The sequence below is a fragment of the Poecilia latipinna genome, unplaced genomic scaffold (assembly GCF_001443285.1).
Source record: "Poecilia latipinna isolate Pla-1442-1.1 unplaced genomic scaffold, P_latipinna-1.0 Scaffold663, whole genome shotgun sequence".
NCBI classification, from domain to species: domain Eukaryota; kingdom Metazoa; phylum Chordata; class Actinopteri; order Cyprinodontiformes; family Poeciliidae; genus Poecilia; species Poecilia latipinna.
In genome coordinates, this window is record NW_015113279.1 from 80,141 (window position 1) to 105,437 (window position 25,297).

At 40.5% G+C, this 25,297-nt stretch overlaps 2 protein-coding genes and 1 long non-coding RNA gene across 7 annotated transcripts in view; 1 reads left to right on the plus strand and 2 right to left on the minus strand.

Moving 5' to 3' along the window:
* The first annotated feature begins 122 nt into the window (after window positions 1-122).
* On the plus strand, window positions 123-6,926 carry lamp5 (lysosomal associated membrane protein family member 5). The gene is made up of 6 exons (XM_015044116.1): window positions 123-1,286; window positions 1,683-1,861; window positions 2,211-2,342; window positions 2,591-2,687; window positions 3,186-3,374; window positions 5,936-6,926. The coding sequence occupies exons 1-6, from the start codon at window positions 1,226-1,228 to the stop codon at window positions 6,109-6,111; spliced, it is 834 nt and encodes a 277-aa protein (XP_014899602.1). The 5' UTR covers window positions 123-1,225; the 3' UTR covers window positions 6,112-6,926.
* On the minus strand, window positions 3,381-11,528 carry LOC106954538 (uncharacterized). The gene is made up of 3 exons (XR_001426382.1): window positions 9,104-11,528; window positions 8,917-8,984; window positions 3,381-3,603 (listed from the first exon to the last, which is right to left on the minus strand). It is a non-coding gene; the product is annotated as an uncharacterized LOC106954538 (long non-coding RNA).
* A 199-nt stretch (window positions 11,529-11,727) lies between these two features.
* pak5 (p21 protein (Cdc42/Rac)-activated kinase 5) overlaps window positions 11,728-25,297 on the minus strand; it is a 72,210-nt gene continuing 58,640 nt past the window's right edge. For all 5 annotated transcript variants that reach the window (XM_015044113.1, XM_015044111.1, XM_015044112.1 and 2 more), the window contains 9 exons: window positions 24,211-25,050; window positions 20,262-20,471; window positions 19,190-19,331; window positions 18,930-19,084; window positions 17,822-17,955; window positions 14,106-14,232; window positions 13,619-13,744; window positions 13,393-13,527; window positions 11,728-12,793 (listed from right to left, as the gene is read on the minus strand). In XM_015044113.1, the coding sequence (XP_014899599.1) occupies window positions 12,638-12,793; window positions 13,393-13,527; window positions 13,619-13,744; window positions 14,106-14,232; window positions 17,822-17,955; window positions 18,930-19,084; window positions 19,190-19,331; window positions 20,262-20,471; window positions 24,211-25,050 (2,025 nt within the window). In that variant the 3' untranslated portion in view covers window positions 11,728-12,637. The remainder of the gene's footprint in view (window positions 12,794-13,392; window positions 13,528-13,618; window positions 13,745-14,105; window positions 14,233-17,821; window positions 17,956-18,929; window positions 19,085-19,189; window positions 19,332-20,261; window positions 20,472-24,210; window positions 25,051-25,297) is intronic.

Below are 25,297 nucleotides of genomic sequence, written 5' to 3' on the forward strand. Positions count from 1 at the left end.
TTTTTTTTTTTTTTTTTTTTTTTTTTTGCTTAACTGTAAGTGGCGGAAAAGTTTGTGTTTAAAAAAAAACTTTAGTAAAAAATTCTTCGTGTTCTTAGGGTGTTCAATAAATGTATAATAGTGATCGATACTAGTAGTTATTGAAAACCCATAGGGACACGTTAGTCACTGTGGAGTTTTTTCTTTTAACTCTGGTATGATTGTGATTTCATCCAGTCTAAAGTCTTTACATTTGAAGAACTGTAATGCATAACAGCGGAAATATGAGCGGCTGGTTACTTGATAGAGGAATACATTTATGATTTACATAATTTACATTTATTCATCAAAACGTGCCGACCACCTCTAATTTTTAACTGAACTAAAAAAAAGCGCAAAGTTGGTATTTGTCTGGATCTGATCAGTGGATTGTCAATCAGAGCAAATTTACGGAAAATAGGTCGGTTCCGGTCTCCGAGATGGATTAGTGCAACTGTAGTAAAGAGCTAAAATAAAGATCTGATTTGTGTTAGCAGTCAGTAATGGTACAATATGGTGTGATTTAAAAAAATAAAAAACTAGTCGTTTGCCTTCATTGAAACATCATTTTAAGGCTTTAGTGTTCTTTTTTTTTAATGCAAGTCTAACCATCTGGTGTCAGCCCTCACTAACACACCGAGCTGCAACCTTGAGGGAGTGGAGGTTTTCAGTGGAGGGGAGGGAGAGAGGGGGAGTTGTCGGCGTTTCCCTCTAGACATGCATCATTTCAGCTGAACCTCCAGCTGCTACCGCAGAGATGGAGACTACGGCACTGCAGGAGTAGCTGCCACCACCGCCTCGCAGGAGATAAGTTTCTGACTTTCAACGAAGAAGGATCCTTATTTGTGGCTGATGACATGTAGAGGTGGTTCGGACTTGCAGTTGTCACCGGGTTGACACCTGTCCACCTTGAAGGAGTGAGGAGGTCGGTTCGGACAGATGGAACTCGTTGGTGCCGGATCTCGCAGCCAATCTCGGGGCATCGTTTGGTGCATTCACGATCATCTGAGCGTCACTTCTTGGCGCTAAGAAGAGACAGCCCTTCTCCCTCACTTCCTCTCCTTCTCCCCCCCTCTCTCTCTTTTTCTTTCTTTCTCAGTCTCCCCTCCCTGTCCGCGTTTCTCTTTTCTTTTCGCGGGTTCAGCCCAGACTGCCCAGTCAGTCAGCCCCCCTTTTTTTTCCCCCAGCGCCGGGGAAGCTGGTAGCAATGGGGCGGCTCAGTTTCAGCACCAAGGAGAGCGCTGGACTTTTGCTGCTCTGTGTGTGTGGTAAGAGCGTGAGTGTGTTGAGTGTCTGTCGGAATGTCGTGACTACTCTCTGCGGAGCGAACACGTGCACGCGCATGCAACAACTGCATGTATGCGTGCCTCATAAGGTGCATGTGTTCTTTCATCTTCATGAGTTGGCAATTTTTTTTTTTTGCTAAAGTGTTGCAAACTGACGTTTGAGGGGTGAGCTGTTGCTCCCCTGACGTTGCAGGTTTTACTTTTAGTGTTATGTAGATGTTGACTTCAACCCTCTACTAACCTCTGATCAGTCCTTCTGTTTTCTGCTGATTCTGCATGTTTTGCAGCTGCTTGTGCGCATGAGTGTGTGCCAACCATTTATTGCCCGGCAAGACACCAGGCTCTTTTCTCCACCGGGTGTGTTTCTGCTGTTATCAGGTGTGCTAGCGCTGCCCGCGGCGCTGGCAGAGCAGGAGGGGGAGAACCTGTCCGGGCTCTCGGATAACCCGGACAAAGCCATTTTCGCGGTCCGCGAGAACGGAACGACGTGCCTGATGGTGGAGTTCGCCGCCAAATTCCTCGTGCCATATGACGTGCTCGCGCTTAATGGGATAGACGTAAGGATTTCCCTCGCGTGCATTTTAATTCTCGTTTTAGCTTCTCAAAATAAGAGAGAAAAACAACATGAACGCTGCATAAAACTGTTCAAGATTCTTTTTTTTCTGGATCAAGTTGTGCTTAAAATAAGTCTGACGCACTGAAAAAATTATATATTTAAATTTATTTTAATTCATGTTGAGATAAATTTGTGGATACATTTAAATTGCAACCATGAAAAGCAGTTTTTGCAGCAGTGCATAAAATGCTGAACTTAAAAAAAAAGGTTACTTATGCCACTTAGAGATTACAGACCAATTTTATTAATACAGTGTGCAACTTGTCTTTATTTTATTTATTTATTTATAGCTCATCACAGAGCAGGCTTCTTTCACGCTGCCCCGTGGGGCAGAGATCGAGGGGAAATGTGGGAGCACCGACTCAGAGATCCACATCTCCTGGAAGAACAACGCCTACATCCTCCGCATTTACTTCTCCAAGGTGCATCAACGGCAAACAGAAAATACACTATAAAACAGAGTAGTGAACTTTTTTTATGATGATTAAAAATAGAAAAGGTTACTTTTTTAATAATTTCCTGACGAAAACCTGTAGAGAAATCTCCACACGCCAACCTCGACTCCTGCATTCCTGAGTGCTTGAGCAGGAAGCAACTGGACTTGTATTCTTGAGCACTTGGGAATGTCAGGTCCTGGATGACACAATCCACTCTGGCATGTTTTATCTAGGAGTTCCGCGAAAAGGGTATTGAGGTGTGGAAGAGCAACAAAATCCAGTTCGTCTACGACACCTCGGAGACCTCGCACTTCATCAACGCATACAACCGTGAGTGTCCCTTCCGCAGCAGCACAACACAGCGGCTCCTTCACAGCCTCCGGCCCCACTGCTGTGATCGCAGCTTGGCCGCATTTATTCTGCAGTCCATCGGGTGGAGTTAAGGACGAACTCATGCGGAGATTTAGGAAGTTCTCAGACATTTATTTACATACCACTGGAAGGTTTCAGAACATAAAAACCTTTAATCAAAGCTTTTGAATGTGAAACATAAATTTTTAACAATTTTCTTTGTATTAATTTATATTTTACAGTTAGTGCTGGCCGTTTCATCATCGTTGTTTTTATCAAAATGTCTAACAGAAAAATCCAAGTAGTAATTTTAATATAAAAAAAATCTTATTTGAATCGTTTTGTTGTGTTTTCCCCTTGACATTAAACTATTACAACTTTATTTCAACATTCTGTTGAAACAAACACTTTTAAAACACGCAACAGTGCCATTTGTTTCGTTTTATTAAAAAGTCCTTCATCTCTCTGGGTCTATAGCCGGAAAGCACACAGCCAGCACCCACAAGCTCTCGGCCCTGGTGACCCCAGCCGGGCACTCCTATGTGTGCACGGCTCAGCAGACCGTCACCCTCATCTCCAGCGATCACCAGAAGGGCATCACGTTCTCCATGTACGACATCCAGATCCAGCCCTTTGACATCGCCTCGGACTTCATCTTCAGCGCACGTAAGGACAGACGAAGACATTCAGCAGCTTTTTGTTTGCTCGTGTCAGACAAACAACAGATGAAGACGGTAATGAGAAATCCTGGGGGGTGAGCTGTACGTCTCTTCCTAACGTCCAAATCTCAGGGGAGAGGCAGGTTATTGCTGCAGTATGGGGAGCATGTAGGGTGAAATGAGAAAAAGAACAGGCTGGGGATGCACAAGAGACAATAGGCGCAGCGGGAGGACGACTGAAAGGAAAGAGGTTGAGGTCATTAGGACTTTATGGTATCTGTGCCCTGGATGCAGCTTTTAGGAACACTGCGTGCATTTCATTGTCCAGTCACCTTGGAGGAATCATGTGGCCTCAGCTGCAGTAAACTGTACTGGGCTAAGCTTCACTGCCTTTCTCCTTGTGTGCATTACAGCTGTCCACGGGGAGAAACACCTTCAACTTCAGACCCCATATGCATACTGTACTCTATTCTCAGCAGAGCTTAAGTGTCCTCCTTACTCTGAACCACCTAGCAGTTCTTAAAAATGCACTGTGTAAAGGAGAAAATGCTTTATATTGTTGCAAAATAACCCTTTAGCTTTTTCTGAGCACAGACTAATTTAATGTATTTTATTGGGATTTTATGTGACAGATCAACATAAAGGTTTTCAAATTATTTTAAAAACAAAAATTTGGTGACCTCCACCTAAATATTGCAAACATTAATCAGAGAAGCACCCAAGAGGCTTGTGGTAATTGAAGGAGGTACCGAGATCCACAGCCATGGATTATGTGCATTCCATTATGTACTTATCCTCATCTTTCAAAAATTACAATATAATTCAAATTAAAAAGTCATTGGTTGTAACATGACGAAGTAGAAAAGTTCAAGTACTATGAATTAGGTCTGTCACGATAACCAATTTTGCTGGACGATTAATTGTCTCAAAAATGATTGAGATAAACGATAATATTGTTTGAAGACCATTTTTAACTGATGTAATGGTAATGACATAATAATGCAAGCAATATCCTGCCAAAAATAGATGCACTTTATTTTCAAAAGTACACTAAACACTGGAACTGTCCGTCTGTAAACTAAATAAACAGAACAACCAAAAACTAAAGTAAAATGGTCTCCGTCTCTGTTGACAAAAAATGCACTTGAATAAAAACTAAACACAACATAAAACCAAAGTGGAAATAAAAACTACATTCAACCAAAAAAGTACAGATTATAAAGTCTGTACACCATCTTGCCCTTCAGTAATCAAGAGATTTAGATAGAGAAGATGGGCACATCCCACTACCTGATGCAATAGTTCACTCCTCCCTTAAGCCCAGTTCACACTACAAGATTTTATTTATTTATTGCCCCGATTTTCCGCTTTCGACAATCTTAGAACGTCCAACGATCGTAACCGATCATCCCGTAGTGTGTGGTGTATTACGACTGATCGGGTCCAGTAGGTAGAACGTCGGGACCGCTCTGATCTAAGTCAGGCATATTCAACATGTTGGATTGTCTTGGCCAGTTTATCACTGCGGCGTGTGTGGCTTTTCCCAATAGGGAGCAAGAACGCAGCCTGTTCAATGTGACAGGTAGCCAATCAGAAAGCGCGGAATCCCCTCCGTGCTTTCTGAAGGGAAAACATGGAGGGGAATCCCAAACAGCTGACACGGCGCAAGGAGAGTCCAGCGGACATTGGAAACATTAATGTTATTTAACATTTCGTGAGGGGAATAGCCACAGAAATGACAAGGAGAGGAGATGGAGCGAAATTGTTACCGCGGTTGATATACCCGGTAACTTTTCAGCTGTTCATTGTTAACGTGTCATAAATAGGTTATAATGATAAGACAATTCAATTCACGTGTGATATAGTGGGTTTTTACTGAATTTTCTGTCTGAAATCTGAATGTCGGTGAGAGAAATCGGTTCGTGTGTGGGTGTGCTGCTCTTGCTTTGTGGTTGGACACCACACTCGGCACGATCGAACCCGTTATGCTTACGATTTTTTTTTGTCAGCTAGTGTGTCTCAGGTTTTGAAAATGGGCAGACGATCAGCCAACAATTCCAAAATCGTGTAGTGTGAACTGGACATTACACTCAGAAAATTAGGAAGGAAGGGGTCAGTGGAGAGCACCGGAGTTGAGTCCTTTTTCATTCAATGTCATCAATAGAAAGAGAAAAAGGCAGGAAGAAACGATAAAGCCGATAAATTAAAATGAGGTCGATAATTTTCATTCATCATGCCATTAATTGATTTATTGTTTATCGTGACAGGCCTACTACTTTGGTCAATACAGCAGCGATGAAGCATCCTTTAACTACCAAGCTTTATGTCTTAACAGTTTGGTTCAATTAAAAGAAACTTGAAGTTTCTGAATCATTTATAGGGATACAATATTTCAATACCAATTTAAAAAAAATTGCAATTCAAACAAATTTGTTTCAACGTGTGAAAAAACACAGAAACCAAAACCTGGCCCAGCTCTAACCAAATCCAAACAAGCTTTCAAAGTACTAGATTTCTACAGATATTGCCGTCTCTACATTTTGCTCCTGTGTTTTCCTCTCTTTGCAGCCTATAAGTGCATCACAGACCAGCGGGAGCACCTAGAGGAGATCCTCCCCCTTATCCTGGGCCTCATTCTTGGTCTAATAATAATCATCACGCTCACCATCTACCACTTCCACCTCAAACTGACAGCGAATCAGCCACAGCTCCCAAGAGATCGCTCTATGTACAAGAACATGTAGTCAAGTGACGCATCGGCGGCGCCCCCGACTCCCTACAACGCTCTCCTCATGACAGATTTGTCTCCTCAAAGTCCTGGGCCTGAGGATTGCGTCCCCCACACTGGACTATGTCCCTGATTGGAAAAAGCGAATAGTCTGCACTGCCCACTGGAGCTTTTGAACTGTTAAAATTACGAGTTATTTAGACAGTTTGGGACATAGCATGAGTGTAATTGGAGAGTAAACCCACCCAAATCTAGTTAAATTCACTGCTGGATTGTGCCATACGTAGTTTCAAATAAAGTGAATTGAATTTTCTGAATTTTTTTCCCCCAAAAAAACTTTAATGAAGATGGTTTGTAACTTGCACAATGTTTGATCTAACTTGTCTTTCAAAACATTTCTAAATTCCTTGTTCCCCTGTTCCCTCTTTCTCTGTTTGAATTTGCTGCTATAGGAATCCATCTGTATTTGTAAACTTTGTTCCTTTCTTTTGGTTCTCATCTCTGTGCTCATACATCCAGAATGCAGCCATAGTGTTGACAGTGGACTGTCTTGTAGTGTACAGTGCAGTTTTGCCTGGGCATCAGACCCTATTCTTGGCACAGATCAACGAAAGAAAGATATATATAAAAAACAAAAAAGTCAAATACAAAACGTCTTACAAAACTTGAGAAAAAAAGTCAGAATAAGTATTTATGGAAATGTCGAGAGGTTAATAAAAATGTGTGTATATTATTTTTAGAGTGAAAGTCTATGCATAAATCTCTGCTGATGCAATCATGTGCAGTACTCTGTTCTGTTTGAAATAAATTGCTGGATACACAATTACCAAATTATTCTATTTCAGCATTTATCACACTACACAAACTATCAGCTATTGCATGGAATATATTTTAATTCAATGGAATGTTGTAAAAAAAAAAAAAAAAAGTATTTCTCCCTTTATAGGGAGAAATACTCCTGTAAAGGGAGAATAACTTATTTGAAGTTATTCACATCAAAAAAATTATTTTCAGACAAAGTTAACCTGAGTAGTTACAGAAAGTTTTCAAATCATGCCTTTTTAACTAAGGGGACAAAGCTGTCCAAAACAATACCACAATATGTAAAAGAAAGTCATAACTTTCTTTTTAAGTCATGACTTTTTTTCGATTCACATTTTTCCAATTTCAAATTTTCTGCCTGGACTTTACTAGAGTCCAGACAGACAACATTAACCAGGCTGAAAGATCCCATGATGTTCCGATCTGAGACACAAAGTCAATTACATCCATCAGTCTATTGAAATTTACGTAGCAATTAAGCTGTGGGATTACACCTGACCATGGTGAAAGTCATTATAAAAAACAGGAGAAAACATGGAGCAGTTGTAAAACCTTCCCAAGAATTACCAGCATCAAAATTACTCACAAAACAGCACCATCTAAAGCACAGCAGCCTTCACTTCTTTAGTTAAGGTCTGTGTTTATGATTCAACAGTAACAAAGAGATTGTGTAAACATGGCAACCATGGGAGAGTTCAAAGGCCAAAACCACTGCTGACCCACTTCACATTTGCAAAAGACTTCTTGAAAACAAAGTGAAACTTCCTATCAGTTGTGTCTCATGTTAAACTTGGCATAAATCTGACATTTCAGAAAAATAACTTTACTCCAGCAGTCAAACATGGTGGTGGTAGAGTGATGTTTTTGGCGCTTCTTTGCTGCTTAATGTAATTAATGAATCCATGAATTCTTCCATCAAGCAGAAAACCACGAGAGAGAAAGTCCAGCTATCAGATCGAGATCTTTGACACAACTAGCTAATAAATAATGCAGGTTAACTGGAATTGTTGACTGATACATATATCAGAGAAGACACTGCCAGGATGAAGTATTGATTTCCTCCAAGTCTGTGTCTTGAGAGGAAAATATAAGCCAGGAAAAGTCTAACTGAAAACACCATGTATATCACCGAGACTTATTCAACATTTCATAAACCACATATATCTTTAATTGCAACATATCTACCAAGCCATTTACTAAAGTTTTTAACTCACTGAATATTTTACTATTGGAAACACAAATTACAAATAGCCATCTTTACATGAGAGGTGCCTGACTTTCTATAAAATTTCATAATATATACCCCACAGGACGAGAACATTTTGCTTTCTGTTCCAGAACTTAAAGAAAGAGAGAAAGAAAGAAAGAGACAAAGAAAGAAAGAAAGAAAGAAAGAAAGAAAGAAAGAAAGAAAGAAAGAAAGAAAGAAAGAAAGAAAGAAAATTTCCTTTGTGCAGCTTGTTAACACGCCTATAAGGCGGGACTTGTTTTTGTTTATGGTGTCTAAGAGATATAATTGTAAGAAATTTAGAGTATAGGAGTGCTTACAACACTGACAAACACTGCAGTTGGTGGGACGACTCTCCTTTACGTCTAGACTAGAGATCTTGTAAATTCTGACATGAGAACTTTAGCATTGCTTTATCGAATAAAATAATAAATGTCCCTGTTCCAACAGAGTACAAGTCTTTCATGCAAAAGAAAACATTTAAAAAAAAAAGACAACTAAAAATGATACTGTAATAGATATGAAAGAACATAAAGTCTAATTGACGTTTTTATAGTTAAAAAAACGAAAATATTGCTATGGCAACATTTAAAGGTACAGTAAACCCACTGCGCTACGAACACAATGAGACACAAACACACACAACTCAAATTAATTCAGCCACCACCGTCACCTGATAACAAAAGACAAGCTTCGCGCCCTTCTTATGTAGCCATAAATTAGCAAAAACTAAAAACAAAACTACACATTCCTTAGAGCAATTAACCTCACCTGTGGTCCAGCGGACGGGTTTCACCCAGTAGCTTAGCCTCCAATTGACGTTCCGTTTGTTTAATCCACTGTAAATGTGTCCAGAATACAAAACTGCGTCAATTACGAGAGACAGCACGGCCCTGCTGTCAATTATTAGATTAGGAAAAAAAAAAGTTAAACATGTTAACAGAGACAAAAGCCTCACCTTCAACTTACTTCACCTTGAGAGTTGGTTCTCTTGAAAAACACGTAAAATCTCAAAAGTATACTAATGGAGCGGCAGAGACTGCATATTAAATAGTTTTTCCTAAAAGAATATTGCTGCAATTCATATGTCGACATATTGGGTGTTTTCCGTCTGACACGCTCACAGTGAACTTGACAGGCGTCATCTCATTAATATGACGTCATTGCACTGCGCCGATAACCAGCAGTTCTTCGCTGGGAATTTGACCTCACGCGTCGGAATGATACGCCTTCATGAGAACCATGAGTTTTTTAAACCCTAAAAACAAATAACTTCATTGTAAAGTGATACGAGAATAACGTGGCTCTCTACCATCAGTCTTTGTACAATCTCTCAAGATTAGAATGGACAGAAATCATGTATGACCCTCAGTTTTAATATTTATGACGAAAGTTCTTGGTTGGATTGTTCATTTTTAATGCATGCTTTGATCTACTGTATCTTTGGCTGTGTGTTCTGGAAAGATGTAGAGGTAAACCTTGCCCCAGTCTCAAGCCTTTAGGACCCTTAAAGAGTTTATTATCTCTCCATTATTGCGCTGTATATTTAGTGCCATCCGTCTTTATCGACTCCAACCAGCTTCCTTTTACCTGCTGAAGAAAAGCTTTCCCACAGCCTGCTGCTGCCGCAACCGTGTTTTACAGAGGTGATGTCTCAAAGTTGAGGTGTAATGTTAATTCTCCTCCACAACGTGTTTTGCAAGAGGGCCAGAAAGTTTCCTTGTGTTTTCGTATGACCAAAGCACCTTAACTGGAGGTTTCCAGGTTGGAAATGGCTTTCCTCTTGCCGCTCTTCCATTCAAGTAGTTCTTCCGTTAAATCCAGAACCCAGAAATACAAATCTCAGCAGCTCTTCAAGAGTTAGAGTCTTTGCCCAGCCTGTCAGCTTGGGTTTTTAATCGTCATTCTTTAATTCATTTTAGGTACACTCTTACGAGCTTCAGAGTAACCCATAAGTTTCATACAGTATTATTTTAATATGTAAATTGTTGGGTTAAAAGTAGTGTTTTAATGAAGTTTGTTTGTGGATTTATGACTTATTTTTTAATGAAACTGTCAAATTTTTTTTGTTGATTCTCATCAGTTCTGAATCATGAGGCGTAAACAGAGTTCCCATAGTAATTTCTTTTCAGTCTAACATAGATAGCTCCCTGAAAAGGAAAACAATTCACTCTTTTGATTGATTCGGAGCATACTAATGGTTTCTGAATCCAATCTGGCTTTATCCTAATTACACATTTAAACGTGTTTAACAACATCTAAAAAGGTTCACTGTGGCCGCCCTTTCCCACATACTTTTCATCTTTTCGCTCCCTGGGCTCAGGCCTTCCTCTCTGAAAAAGAAGCTCCATTCTTTGTCTGAACTAAATCAATATCCCATTACTGTGTTTCAGTGGGAAATGGCTTATAGGAAAGAAAGACCAAAAACATAATATATTATAGCAACCCCAATCCATGGATGTGTCGTTTTGCTTCTCTCCTAAGCGGCCAAGTTGGGGTGGAGTCGCTTAAAATGAGAACTTTTGAATTTAGAGAACATGAAAGACTTCAAAAAAAAAAAAAAAAAAACAGAGGAAAAACTGATGATGACTGAACAAAGCTCCCCCGGAGCAAACCGACAGTGTGCTTATAAACGACAACAAAAATCATCTCTGATTGATATGAGACACCGAGAGAGAAGTACGGTAGATCGGGAAAGGCGATGAAAGAAAAATCCATGCAACACAACTTGATGTTTTTTTTTATGTGCGTTTCTTTTTTTTTTTTAATTGAAACCAGCTTCACTGAAAACAAACATGCAATATCACTGTACAAGCCAAAACCACAAATAAGTGTATACTCATTCAGACGCTGACCCAGTGTCGAGGATTAGCGGGCGGGCGCACGACACGCAGGCACACGCTTTCAGATGCTGTACAGAGACACGTACGCTCCGACTCTTTTGCTCTTCGACAAACACAGACTCACGCTCACAGTCATATGTACATATCACAGTGACTGATGGGTAAAGAGGATGTAGGGAGGAGGATTACACTGTTGCTCTGGTTCGACTGGAGATGAGAATGGCAGCACGGTTCCAGTGACGACAAGAGACGGAGGTGGGATGAGGATGCGAGTGAAAAATAAGACTTTTTTTTTTTTTGTCAGCATCCTGATCGCTGTGTGAAGCTAACTCGAAGTAGTAGTTAAGGAAACTCATTAACCTAATATGAAAGAAAAATAAAATAAGAAAAGGCAAGGAATATCTTTCTTTTTCAGTTTTTTTGTTGCCAAATCCACACAATCTGTGCTACATTGAAATGCATGGTGTTACAGTATCATAAAAGCTGGGCTTGATGGTTTTACAAATAGATTTGGGGTATTGCTTGGATTACATAACAACTGATATCACTGTTTTTGCCCGAGTGCATTAAGAATCGTGGAGAAAACATGAATGAAATAAAAAGAAAATAAAAAACAGGAAAAAAAAAGAAAGAAAAAAAGGCCACACTACAAATAAAAATGTCACCCCATATCCAATAAATAAATAAATAAATACTTCAAAATGTCATAGAAAATTCTGACATTACCCTTTTTTTTTTCCAAACATTTAATGGAAGTTCTGTCTACAAATGTTGAAATCATAAATATATTAAGTACTTTTAGTAACAGTTAGGTTTAGCTGGATTTATTTGGAATATCTCTTATATCTTTAAGCAAAAACTGGATTATAAACAGTAGGAAAGATCTCTGCAGAAATTCTATTTAATACTGCTCATATCACAATAGTTACGACACGATAAAATACTGCAAATTATCAAAACTGTACAGAAAATGTTACAGGTTTTTCTAAAATACATTTTCGCGTTTTGACGTGTGTGTGTGAGAGAGAGAGAGAGAGAGAGAGAAAGAGAGAGAGAAAGAGAGAGAGAAAGAGAGAGAGAGAAGAGAGAGAGGAAGAGAGAGGGATGTGAGTGACCTTGTCGGAGCTAGCCTCGGCTGCTAGGACGCAGCCTGTCCCTCTCTAAATGATGGACCGATGGCGGTCAGAAGCCTCTCTCTTCACACTGATTGTTTGGCCCTCTGCTGCTCTGCTTTGGAGCAGTGGGGGTCACTTAGGTCCTTCTGCCTCGCCAGCAACTCAGCGCACCCTTCAGAAGCTGTGGAAGGCTGATGGCTACTATGAGTCTACGTGCAGCTGGAGACTCTTGAGTCTGGGAAGAAAGAAGAGTGCAGCGTCGCGAACCGGCTCACGCTTCAACAGAACGTCCCGATAGCTCCTTCTCCTTCTTCTTCTCCTTCTTCTTTTCTGTGTGCGTGTGTTTTTTAAACATACTTCTTAAATATTCCTCGAGCTAATCTACGTTTACGGTTACAGGTGTTAGTGGCGGGCCATCACGCAGTAGGTTGTTTTGACTGGGTGAAGGCGGTGCCACCCTTAAGGGGGGTGAGTAAGCATGTGATTTTTTGCTGTTTTTTTTAGTGTGGAAGAGGACGCGATTAGGCCAGGAGATCAACGATGGCGGTAATGTCTCATGAGGGGAACGATGCAGGACGGCGGTCCGGACATCTTGAGGAACGGGTGCTGGATGAGCTCCTGGGCAGTGGCTCTCTGCGATGGCTCCCTCACCAGCATCATGTCCAGGAAGGACCGCAGCACCGACGATACCTGCAGGATGCGACACGCTTGTGTTTATTTTTAGCTTTTTGAGTTACTGCAAAGTAAACTGCAGTAGGCTAATTACGTTTTTCAAAAGTTAGAAACACTTGCGAGAGAATGTTCAGTGACTAGAAAAGAGCTGTTTAGATTTGTTTTAGCTCAACAAGTAGGGAACAAACTGTAGAGCTAATGAAAGATTCATTTGAATGTGGATGAAGTTCTAGTTTCGATCATTCACCTAACAACTAGGGCTGCACAATTTAAGGTAAACTTTACATTACAATTTGCTATGACGACATCCAATATGACCTAAAGGTTGCAAAAGCTGCATTTATAAAGGTTTATAAATGCAGCTAAATAATTCCATTGTGCACTGATTAGCATATTTTTGTGTCACTTTCCATTTTCTCCTAATCGCTTTCAGATTGATTACCATTGCCATACTTCAGTTACTGTTATTCCCGATTTTGTTGAGTCTGAGTCAAATTCTGCAAACCCAATTGTTAAATGTTGCCGAATAAAGCTGTAAACAAAACAACCAACCATTGAACTTATCACCATGTACTTCCATCTTTTCTTGAATAGCCCTGAACTGTTTCTTTCCGTACCTTGTGGGATTCCTTTAGCCGTGGGGGAAGGTTGTCTCGTATCCTCCTCATGGCCTGCAGAGGGGGCTCGTTAAAGTAAGGGGGTTCTCCGTCTACCATCTCGATCACCATAATGCCTAAAGACCAGATGTCCACCTGGACACCCAAAGAGACCAATGCGTTACTGCTCACCAAACCCTCTCACAACCGACCACCTCTGTGGGGACACGGGTGCACATGTTCTGACCTCAGTCCCGTAAGGTATTCTTGAGATGACCTCCGGTGCCATCCAGTAGGGAGTGCCCACAAGAGATTTCCTCTTCGGCACCTCTTTGGAAACTTGGGCACAAAAGCCGAAGTCTGACAGCTTGATCTGCAAAACACACACACGCACACATGCAGATATCCCATCAGGACATGTAGTGGGAAATATATTAGATCAGAATTATCCTGACCCCATGTGATGAAGAGCTTCGAGAGAAGACACTAATCTCTCCTATTAGCAGTTAATTATGCCTCAGTTAATCATGTCTTATCAAGTAGTTAGGAGGCATTATGTAGGATTTAATTACTCGGGCATGAGTTGTAATTGATGAATGAGTGAGTTTCTCACACTGCCTGTACTGCACCCACGAAGAAGGGTCAGAGTGCATTAATGTCAATAAGTGGCCAAAGCCTGGAGTACCTTTAAGGACAAACTGATTGCCTAAAAAGATCGTGTGCACTGCACTTACCCTGCCGTCGCTGGTCAGCAGGATGGAGTCGCTCTTTATGTCTCGGTGAATGACGCCCTGTGTGTGCAGGTAGGACAGAGCTCTCAGCACCGACAGACACACCGTGGCAATCTGCTCCTCGTTCATCCTGCAGGAAGCAAACGCAGCTGTAGGCGCGGGTCGGTAACCAACCAGACCACAAAGGTAAAAGAAAAAAGCTACGTATTCAATGCTGTAACGGTTTTACATCATACTTCCGCAGATTTCAGCCCTTTGAATCAGATGCCAAGTGATTCAGTTGACAAAGCCACCATCTACATTTCTACTACACAGGTGACTGAAGGCTGGCTACGTGAGCTAATACCTGCTAATGTTATCTTATACCTTATACCTTTATGTATTCCATAGAAAGCAGAACATTTCATCAAGTCATTTTTGTTTTGCTTTGTGGTGTCGGACAGCTATAATGGGTCAGACGTCTGAAGTGGGCACGCTGCATGCGCAGAAGCTGAAAAGTTGTCATGTTTTGAGCTTGAATGAACTTGGTCTTGCCATCTTTAGTAACAAATAACTTCCACACCTCTTGCAGAGGCACTAACTTTATTGATCAATACAGCTAATCTGAAATCTACTAAGGAAATCATTACTTTTTTTGACTCAAAGTAATATTAATGTTTTTTTGTTGTTGTTTTGAGAAATGAATCAATGCTATAAAATCAACAAATATTTTTATATTGGTTACTGAGAAGGGTGTCAATCAGTTTTGACATGCATTGTGACATAATATGAATATTATGACTATTATTTTTTTGAGAAATGCCTGATTTTCCAAAAGAAGCGTCTTTGTCGAATAAAAACAATCTGCCATGGGTTGAGTGCATGGATTTTCTCTTGAGAACAAAACCCTGTAAAAGTAATTTTGGGCATAACTGTGTGAAATACCAGGCTGCATATAATGTTGCCTTGTAGGAAAAAGGTCGTAGATTTGAATCCAGGTTTCATTTTGGTCTGCGTAGAGTTAGCAAAACAACAATTTTGCAACAATTTTGTTGTATTTTACTCAAGTCAGACCATACACCTAGAATCTCACATTGCCTAATCCATCAGAAAAATTACACTTTTATTATAAGAAAGCAAACATTTTTAACACATCTTTAGACTTGAAAGTCTTAATTTTAAAGCCCTGTAAAAACCGAACGTTAGCCGAACAAAGAGATGCGGTTTAGAGATGCAGTTTGCTAAACATCCCCCCTGTAGCCTAGAGCGGCTGCAGCCATGATGTTCAAGCAGGCAGGAGGGTCCCATATGGAGAGACAGGGCGATGCAGTTCATCTGACTGAGCCCACACAGCCTCACTGAACATTAACATCCAGACCCAGCTGGCCTGGCCATCCTGTGCATTTTCTGAGAGACTGTGTGCTGATCTCTCCTCGTTTATATTTGTGGAAAACTCCACGGAGGGACACGCAGAAGCGTTGCGCCTGCATGTTTGTGCGTGCAAATGCAGCGAACCATTCAGTGCGCACTCTTCTCCAACTATAAAAGGATTTACTCAAAAAAAAAAAAAGTTTCGTTGTGACAAAAACATGCACAGACACACACATATATCATCGCTTGGTGCAGATTTCTTTCCTTCTTCTTAATTTTTTTTTTTTTTTGTTATTTTATTTTAGTCACACATGTAAGCTTTTCCAATCACAGGAGTTTAATGAGCTCTCAGCAAATAGAGGGGGGAAAGAAAACACCATCTGGTTAACTTAAAATGAACAGGATTGAGAGGAGTACGCAAAAACAAATCACCTCTGCAATCTCCCCCCAAGCCTCCACTCATACGCTCCCTCTTTAGCACACACACACACACACACACACACACACACACACACCCACACACACACACACACACACACACACGTGAACAGTGGAAAAACATGTTCACTGAAAAAGGAAATTGTTTGACAATGTGGAAAACAACTTTAATGAGCCTAGAAAGGTTGTCAAGGGGAAAGAGAATAACACATGGATGAAAAAAATGCAGCTTATTATACAGATTTTTTTTTTAAAAATCTCATTAAATGAGGTACATTCTAATTGAAATCTACACTATGACATTTAATTGTGCCACTGGCAACATGACTGAAAGAATGTGTGTGTGCGTGTGTCACACTTGAGTGTGTAAGCTGGCTGCCAAGAGCAGAAGAAACTGATGAGGCCACAATGTGCAACCTGCAGCTGTTATTAAAGCAACAAAGAGCTTCACAGAAACACTGGGAAGATTTCAGCTGGACTGAAAATACACTATAATATACATATATTTTTTAATTTACTCTTATAGTTTTCATCAAAACTCCATTAGGCGAAATCATTCAGTATTCCAGAGAGAGCAGTAAATCTAAGAATGATAAATAATTCCTCAGATTTATGAGATTTGTTGAGATTTTCGTTTTGGTTCACTGAAACAACATCCAAAAGTAAAGTTCAGAGAGAGTGAGGTAATGTTTTTTTTTTTTTTTGCCAATCTCTCCATCAGTATTTCCAGAAGCATTCATGTGTGCCTAAACTTTCTCCCTTACACACACACACACACACACACACACACACACACACACACACACACACACACACACACACACACGACACACAAACAGGCAAACATCTGCGTGGGAGAGCGTTCAAAGTCCTTCACGGCAGCAGCGGCGCTCGGCCCCAACAAAGCGTGTTATTAGCAGCCGACACCGCGCAGCGTTACTGCTGACACTCAACGCAAATGACTGTAATTACACACCGAGCACAAAGTAAGCTTAAAACAATGAGGAAGAGCCGCTTAGAAACACAACTCAGCTACACTATCACTATTTAGAAAGTTGGTGAGTGGGGGAAAAAAAAAATCATCTTAAACTGTTGAGCTGGTTTTGGATTGAACTTATCCATCTTTGTTATGTTTCCTCTAAATAGATTGGATGGACGTTTCCAGGTTTCTATGGTTTGAGCTGGTCATTTGTTTTACAGTTTCTTTTAGAGTTCAGTTATATTATTTGTTTTCCAAATTGTTGTTTTCTTACATTTTTATGTGGAAAAATAACTATAGAACAATAACCAATTTGATTGAAAACCATAATCAAATTTACAGTAGTTATTATTGCCAAATTAAAGAAAATTGCAATGGAAATGAAATGAAATATGTAACATAATCTGCTTTTCAGCTACTCTAATAACTCCTGAAGTCAGTTAACCTTTAGCCAGATGTCTAAGGACTTTGATTTTCAGGACTATCTGCTTATAGTAGGACAGCAAAAATACTAAATAATATGTTTAATTATATATATATGCGTACAAATATATATTTGTACATATATGTACATATTACCTCCTCTATTTTCATATCCTTATTCTCAAGGCAAACTTCCAGGTAAAATAAACATGTTATAGAAATAAAAAGATTTCTTTAAACCTAAAAATGCCACCGTTGGTTGGAAAGTCAAGATGCAACTTCTACTACTATTCTATTACAACTATTACTAATAGCATTACAGGTGTAGATAAACCAATTATTCTGTTGGCTTTACTCAAAATATTTCGCTTTTCTGGCTCCAAAAACCCCCAAAAATAAATAAAGAAATAAAATGATTGTGGAGTACATTTAAAACCCATGAGTCTTTACTGATATTAAGCCTCAGACCAAAGCTTTTCACATGTCAGCAGTGATTTTTAAGCCGAGTTTGTGAAGCGTGTTCGGTCACCTGGTGTGAGTCACAATGTCGGTGAGCGCCCCGCCCTCCAGGAACTCCATGACGACCCACAGCTCGTCTCCCACCAGGTAACTGTTGTACATGTCCACGACGTTTTCATGATGATAGTCCCTCATGATCACCACCTTCAACAGAGAAGGATGGGAAAAGCTGAATGTAAATTACCGTTTCAGAAATTGCTTGTCTGTACAAAGGTTTGTAGAAATAAAAAGAAATCCAATTTACAACACTAAAGAAGTCACATATTCAACAATCAATGTCAAATCCATTGCGTTAAACTAAAATCTGTTTGAATTTTCACGAGTGAAAATAAAATATGTTCTACAAAACATCTTACAGTTTTGCCTTTTAATAACTATAACTTGTAATTTATTGGATAAAATGTAACGTTTCCCTTTTGATGCAGGTTTAACCTTAATGGGATTACATTCGGAAATAATAGGATTACATGAGGCAAATTGAAAGTGAAGTGAACAACCGCTGCCTCAAAGCAGTGCTTATCCATGCACCCGGCCTCTTTTTGTCTATCCAAAACACAGAAACCAGAACCTAGATCCACTTCAGCCTCCATGTAACATTAGAACCACTGAGCAGTTTGTGACGATTTGTACGTATATAAGCAAGAAAGAAAAAAAAAAAAAAAAACTAGCTAAAATTTCCAGTTAAGTCTACTGTGTGCATGCACATCTCTGAATAAATTACTCGCTTAAGGCTTTTGCAGTAAACACTTGCTCAATTTGCAAATAAATGCAATTACAGATGCAAAAATGTCTTAGTAATTGAATTGCCTTCGCTATATATAAAAAAAAAAAAAACAGTGGCAAGATTAACTATTTTTTTTATTACCTGACAAAAGAGATTTATTTTGTGTGTGTTCCACACAAAGTAGCATGTTTAACGATGCTACACAGACCAGCTCCTGTTCTGCTGCTGCTTATTGAAGACGTCAACAATCTGTGACAAATAATATCCGTACAGGAATCCAAAGTGAAACCATTAAATTCCTCCTGGAAACAAATCTACCGGGATAATCCCTCATGAACATTAAAAAGTTAGCAGTAAGGTTGAGCTGTATCAGTATTTGTTTTTTTCCCCTCACCTCGTTAAAGAGCAGCTCTCTCCTCTGCTGTTTTCTGAGGTCCATCTTCTTGACCGCCACCTGCTTGCCGCTGTGCTTCTCGCTGGCGATGCACACGATCCCCGTGGAGCCCTCGCCAATCTTGATGAAGTTGTCCAGGTATTCCCGAGGGTCGCCTGTTGGCGAGCAAAGCCTTTTCTTAAAAAAAAAAAAAAAATCCCACTCCGAAGGAAGCCACAGCATCCATCTGTGCTTCCGTGCTTCTTTTCTGCCGTTCTCACCTGGGTTGACCACCAGCTGGAGTGCAGCTCTGAACTGCTCATGGGAGACTCTGGAAGGCTGCGTGTCGGAGCTTGACCCCCACGAAGGAGGAGGATAAGCCCCTGGGGGTATGTAAGGGGATGAAGGCTGCGAGTAGGCCCCCTGGATGAACGCAGATGCATTCACATGCAAATCGAGACAAAACAGAAAGAATAAAGACGTTTCGCTTTTGTAATTTTGGTGGGATTCTCTTTTTAAAAAAAGTTCTGAGCACAGAAAAAAAAGGGGCTTTGGTAGGTTTCGCTAACTCACTTTTAAGTGTCTTTAAAGGCATTTTTGAGATCATTATGAATTAAATTTAAAACATATATTTTCACAGAAATGTACAAACTTTGCCCAGGCAACATCTGGCAAATTTACACTTAGCGATGGTAGATGCAAAACCATTAATGCTAATGTTTTTGCCTCAACTGTCTCGAGTCAGAAGAATGCAATGAAGATGTCTGACCGTGACTCAAATTTTTTTTTGAGAGAGAAAAACATATACAAATCAAATACCTCTGTCAAGACAAACCTAGGGCCTGTAATTGACATAATAAGGGCTAACTTGCTTTTCTTTATGAATTTAAAAAATTTAAATGTGAAACCTCTGGAGATGATTTATATAGATTAAAATCAAGAAAATTATGAGCAACCCTGATCCTTTTAATGAGATTATCTGAGGAAACCAGAGTGTCTTTAATCTTTAAACAAACAACCATAACCCTCTTTGAATAATCTGAATCGACATGAGTTAAAACAATATTTAATTTCCCTTTACGATCAATAAAGCATTTGTGAATTTGAACTGAATTTGAATCAGGTCTTAAGGTCTTCATTTTAGATACACGATTTTAAGACTTTCAAAAACTCCTCAAGGAAGTGTGTGGACACCCTAATAAAAACTCATTTCCGGTGCTAATTTGGCAGAAAATGATCATCACATAAAAAAAGGGAAAAAGTTATTTCAGTTTACGCTGTTGTTATTATTATAATACAGTCAGTAAATGTTATTTAGAAAGGCATGTTTTTGAAGACCGGAGCCTACTGTACCTGCGGGGTGTACGGTGGGCTGGGCTGGGAGGGGGGATGATGGTACGGAGAGGGCTTGTAATGGTGAAACATGGGGGGATAAGGGAGGTGTGCTGGTGGGTAGCCAGGTGGTTTGGTGTGGCTCTGAGGTAGCTTGAGAGGCCCTCGAAGGTAGGTGTCGCCACCTGCGACTTGGGGACTTTCGTCACGCAATGAACGCTCATAATCCCCCTGAAAGAAAAGGGCCAGTGTTGGTGATTTAAACCTGACATACAGGTCAAAAGACAATTCATAGCCGGGATCTTCATGATGTTTGACTGACTCAGTCAGACATGTTTAAATATTAAATTTAAAAAATGTGGAAATGAGTATTGGAATAGAAGTGTCATATGGAGTTACAAACCGATGCAGATTACGTGACTTACAAGCCTGAGGTAGAATGAAAGCCTGAGGTAGAATGAAATGGGGTTTTTTAATTGTAATTTACCTAATAAATGTAAGCACATGGATAGATGGAGAAAATGTAAAGCATATATGAAAGTGTGATGTGTTTTAAACATTCGTGTACGAGTTTAAAGAAAAAATCTAGGAATTCATATGACAAATATCATCCGTAAAAACCGCACTGGGGAAAAAAAAGTCTCAGACTAAATTAAATTACTTACGCCACACCTTCCAGGAATGATGCTCGACCAGCATTTTTCTTTTCTTTTTTTTTATTCTTCACAAGTATCCTGAGGGTAAATTAAAATCCCCTTTATCCTCCCCTTTATTGCCTTCCTTCTGTGCCATTTGTCTTTACCCTGACACATATACACTCCCACATGTGTACAGACAGGGCAGGAGGAGGAGTCCTGATGTGTTGGGATGGTGTATAATTACATGGTTTGGACTCTTTCAATCAATCAGTGTGAGGCAGGTGTTGGAGCGGGAGCCGGGAGCCCCCCGTTACTTATTTGCCCCCCTCGGTCTCCTCCCCAGCCTCACCCGGAGTCGGCTGGCGCTGTAAGCTGGCTGTCAGCCAAGGGTCTCCTGATCCATGTTGGTTAAACGCACATTAATCTGAGTTTGGCAGGGTAATCAACAACCCAACTCAACTGTGAAATTGAATTCCGCGGTGGAACATCGTTCGGCCAGTTTTATGCTAAGGCTGCAGAAAGGGAAAGTGCCGCAACATCAATTTGTCACCGAGAGCTGCCGCACCGCGCTCTCGCACTCCGGCACGAAACACGGAGGCAGAGAGAGGGGAGAGGAGACTCCATGCTGTCTACGATTACATCCCAAACAGCTCCCAACAATAGCGGGGAAAGAGAATGATTTACTTTAAGGGTGTGTGGGGGTGTGTGAGTGGGCTGACGGAGAGAAAAAGAAGAAATGGTTGCAGAGGGAAGAGAAGGCTGTGCTGCGCTACTCCTTTTTTTTACCTTTTTTTTTTTACCTCTATTCCTTTTTGAGCACGATCTTAAACAATCTAAGAAAGCATTAAGCGCATTAACTCTCACGTTGTCATCATTTGGAGAAGAACTAAAAATGCTGCTGCTGTAATGCTCTAAATAGGAAAATGCCATGTCAGCAGTTTTATAATAAGCCTTTATATCTATGGAACCTTTTAAACATTATTTTGTGCTTTCAAATGAAATTAGAAACATTATTCCTTTGCTGCACAGTTTGTGAGTCTGTGCAAAAATAACTAGATAAATACAAATGGCCAAACTTGCATTGCGTCGATAAAAAACAAACAAACAAACAAAAAAGAAAAAAGAAAAATGACCTTCTCCCGAATCACTTTTCTGCTACTCTTGCATTCTCTCTGGCTGTTTTTTCTGAGTGGCTATTTACTGAGGCGCGCAGGTTAAATGGGTTTTCACTGCGGCACCCTGGGATCTACATCAGCAAACCCAGTTTTCCCTCTCCGCCGCCCGACTTACTGTGAGGAAGGAAGCGAAGTGGTGAGCTGTGATAACGATAATAATGAGCTTAATGAGGCTTCGATGGCTCCGAAGAGTGATGCGGAGACTTCACACACCTTACGAAATGACCACTTTTCTCTCGCTCATAATCATATTTCACCCCCTGATGTTGCAGCTATTTGACTCTTTTCTACTAAAGGAAAACATAACTCCTCAAGAGATTGGCTTAGGACAGTTCATTCAAGGAAAAGACGGTTATTTTAGGACCCAATATTGAGATACTTTGTTATTTGTGAAAGGCAATTTTTAGATTTGCTGCTGCAGTTTACAACCATTATTTTTAGAAGTATAAAAAATACGCAAGAATACTTCTTTGTCAAAGTGAAGTCTGCGTAGCAAAGCGCTATCCTGTTGTTCTCAGCAGGTGACCTTTTCTTGTAAGTTCAAGCTATTATTATTATGGATATGAAGGTAGTAAGCTCAAATGTCTAAAAATGGTCATTTTGATTAATCATAATTATGTTCAAGAGATTTTGAATATTAATAATGGATGCGTTACCTTTCAAATGAAGAATCCGATTTTGACTCGCCAAAACATAACTGATATCTTAAATTATTATTCCTACTAGTCAGACTTTGAATGGAGATACCTTAAGTCACCAGTTGAGAGAGTCAAAGTGTGGCTTCAAAATGTTATTACGTGTAGTGAGTTGAAACAAATTTTATGTTAAAACTGCCTGCCATAAGCTCAGTGTAGGAAGCAGAATGGGCGACGCCGTCCAAGCAGAGTTTTCTATTTTAGTCCCTTCTCTTCAGTGTCCTTTTAATTGATTCAGCTTTATGAGAAACATCTGAACATACGGTATATATTTTCAAGTTCTAGTAAGATAGCTCCCAAAATGCTTTTACATATCTAAACATGTTCTTCTCGTTTTAAGCAATGCAATAGTTACTCTTTTACAGTATAGTAACTCAGTTACTAAGTGGGCAAATTAGTTCTTGTTACCAGATTTTTTTTTTTTTTTTAAGTAACTAGTAACTAATTACTTTTGACAAACAGCTTGACAAACACTGAATATTTATAGGGAAGAAAAAAAATGCATTCTTTGTTTTTTGTGGTTTAAATAATATTGTTAAATTCTTGTTTGGCCTTGTTCTCCTGAATCTAACATCCTGTATAGTCTGGTCTTGTGAGCCAGTTGTATTGTCACACCTACCATGTACTTAGACATGAGTGGACATTTCCTATTGACAATTATATTCACTACAATACATATCTGCTCTATCTCTAATTCTGTGTATTCTCAACATGACATTGGTATAACTGCATTGCTATTGTGCCACATCTTTGCAGATGACATGCTGATGTGAATGGACCAAAAAACAATCAACCTAATCTAAAGTTTTTCTGCAAGTTGTCAATCTCAGTTCTTTCTACTCGGTGCTGAGAGGAATTATTTTTCCTTTAGGCCCATCATGCAGCATTATTGAACTTATTACAGTCTTCCAAATGTAACTGGACAAGAATAGAAAGATCAGTCTTACTCTCTGTAATGAGATTTCTCCTTTCGTACGTTCATGTCTGTCTGATTCCGTCCAGAACAACGACTCTCCTCCACTCCTTTTGTTCTACGTTCCTGTCCAATCAGTCAATATCAGCATTAATTGATCTGTTTGCAGCGACAGCGGCCACTGCAGAGGAGTAATTCTTTATGTGGCAGTTCCTGCCTCCTTCAGGGAAGAGTAAATTAAAGCTGACACCATCTATCAGGCCTAGGGACTACAGTTAAGGATCACAATGAGGAAAGTGAGAAGGAGTGGATTTTCAAAAGAACTGGAGGTGGGTGAGAGATGGAACTAACTGTAGGGATACTTCTGTGTAATTTTCTCTGAAATATTGCGACAAGCTCGTCAGGGGGCGTGATGAAATGTGTTTCCTATAATTTGATCGCTGGACAATTTAAAGTGAACGCCATAAACAAAAAATTAAAAAAAGTCCCTGTCAATGTTTAAGATTTTCACTAAGAGAATCTTCAGCTTTTGTGTTTTTAAACGCTCACCTTGCCTATCGTTTGCGAATTGGCGAGACTCTCGGAGAGGCGAGGGTAGGTGTAGGAGCTGTAAGGGTGGGCCTGAGGAGGGTTCCTCAAAGCCCCGCTGGCGGCATAGGGAACATTTTGCTCCTGCAACCCGGACCCTGACCGAGATCGCTGCCTGATAGCTGGTGTCGGGCTTGTCTGGGTCACGTAGGAGCTCTTGGGTCTCTTGTCATATTCGTCCCTCAAGCCGCCATAGCTCCACTCGCTGTCCGGGTAGTTGATCTGCTCGCTGTGGAGAGAGGCCCGGGAAGGCGTGCCAACCGAAGTGTCCCGGTAGTCCTGACTGGACGAGCCCCCAACTGACGCTCGGTAGTAGCCGCTGGAGCCCACTCCGCTACCAACCGTGGAGGCCACCTCATCGGCTGAGCGCCCTTTGCTCTCCAAATAGGTGTGGTAGTCTGGCGGGAGCTTCCCATAGTCTGATTTTTGAGGCATGGCGTCGGGGTAGAAGGGGCTGCGGATGGGGTGGGAATGGCCGTTCTGCTTGGTGAACCGGTAATGCCTCCCAACAGCCCAGTCTCCATCTATGGAGAAGCTTGGCTTGCCGGCTTCCAGGGAAAAGTCCCTGCTGGAGGTATCCAGATCGCACGAGTAGCGGGAGTAGTAGTGGTTGAATCCATTCTCCTCTAGAGCGGCGAGATGTCCGCTGCCTAGAGGTTTGGAGCTGATTCCAGCCTGCTGGACGCCCGGTGGGCTCTCTTTTCGCAGGGAGTTGGAGCGTGTCACTGAAATGTTGTCAAACTCCTCTAGCAGGCCGTTAATAGATGCATCTTTGGGTGGCCGGTTCCCTCGAACAATGGTCTAAAGGAAGAACAAAGACATTTACATTTAACACACAAGAGAGCCTGAAACCTAAAAGCACAGAGGGACACAGCCATTGGGTTGGTAGATAAAGTTATAATTCATTCATTCCAAGCTGGAAAGTGAATAAAATGAATTGAAATCCTTGTTCAATCAACCTTCGTTACAGCAAACATTTTTCAGGACGGAATTTCAATTCATCTGTATCGGGGCTTTGTAACAAGTATGAAATGAATCATCACTTGCA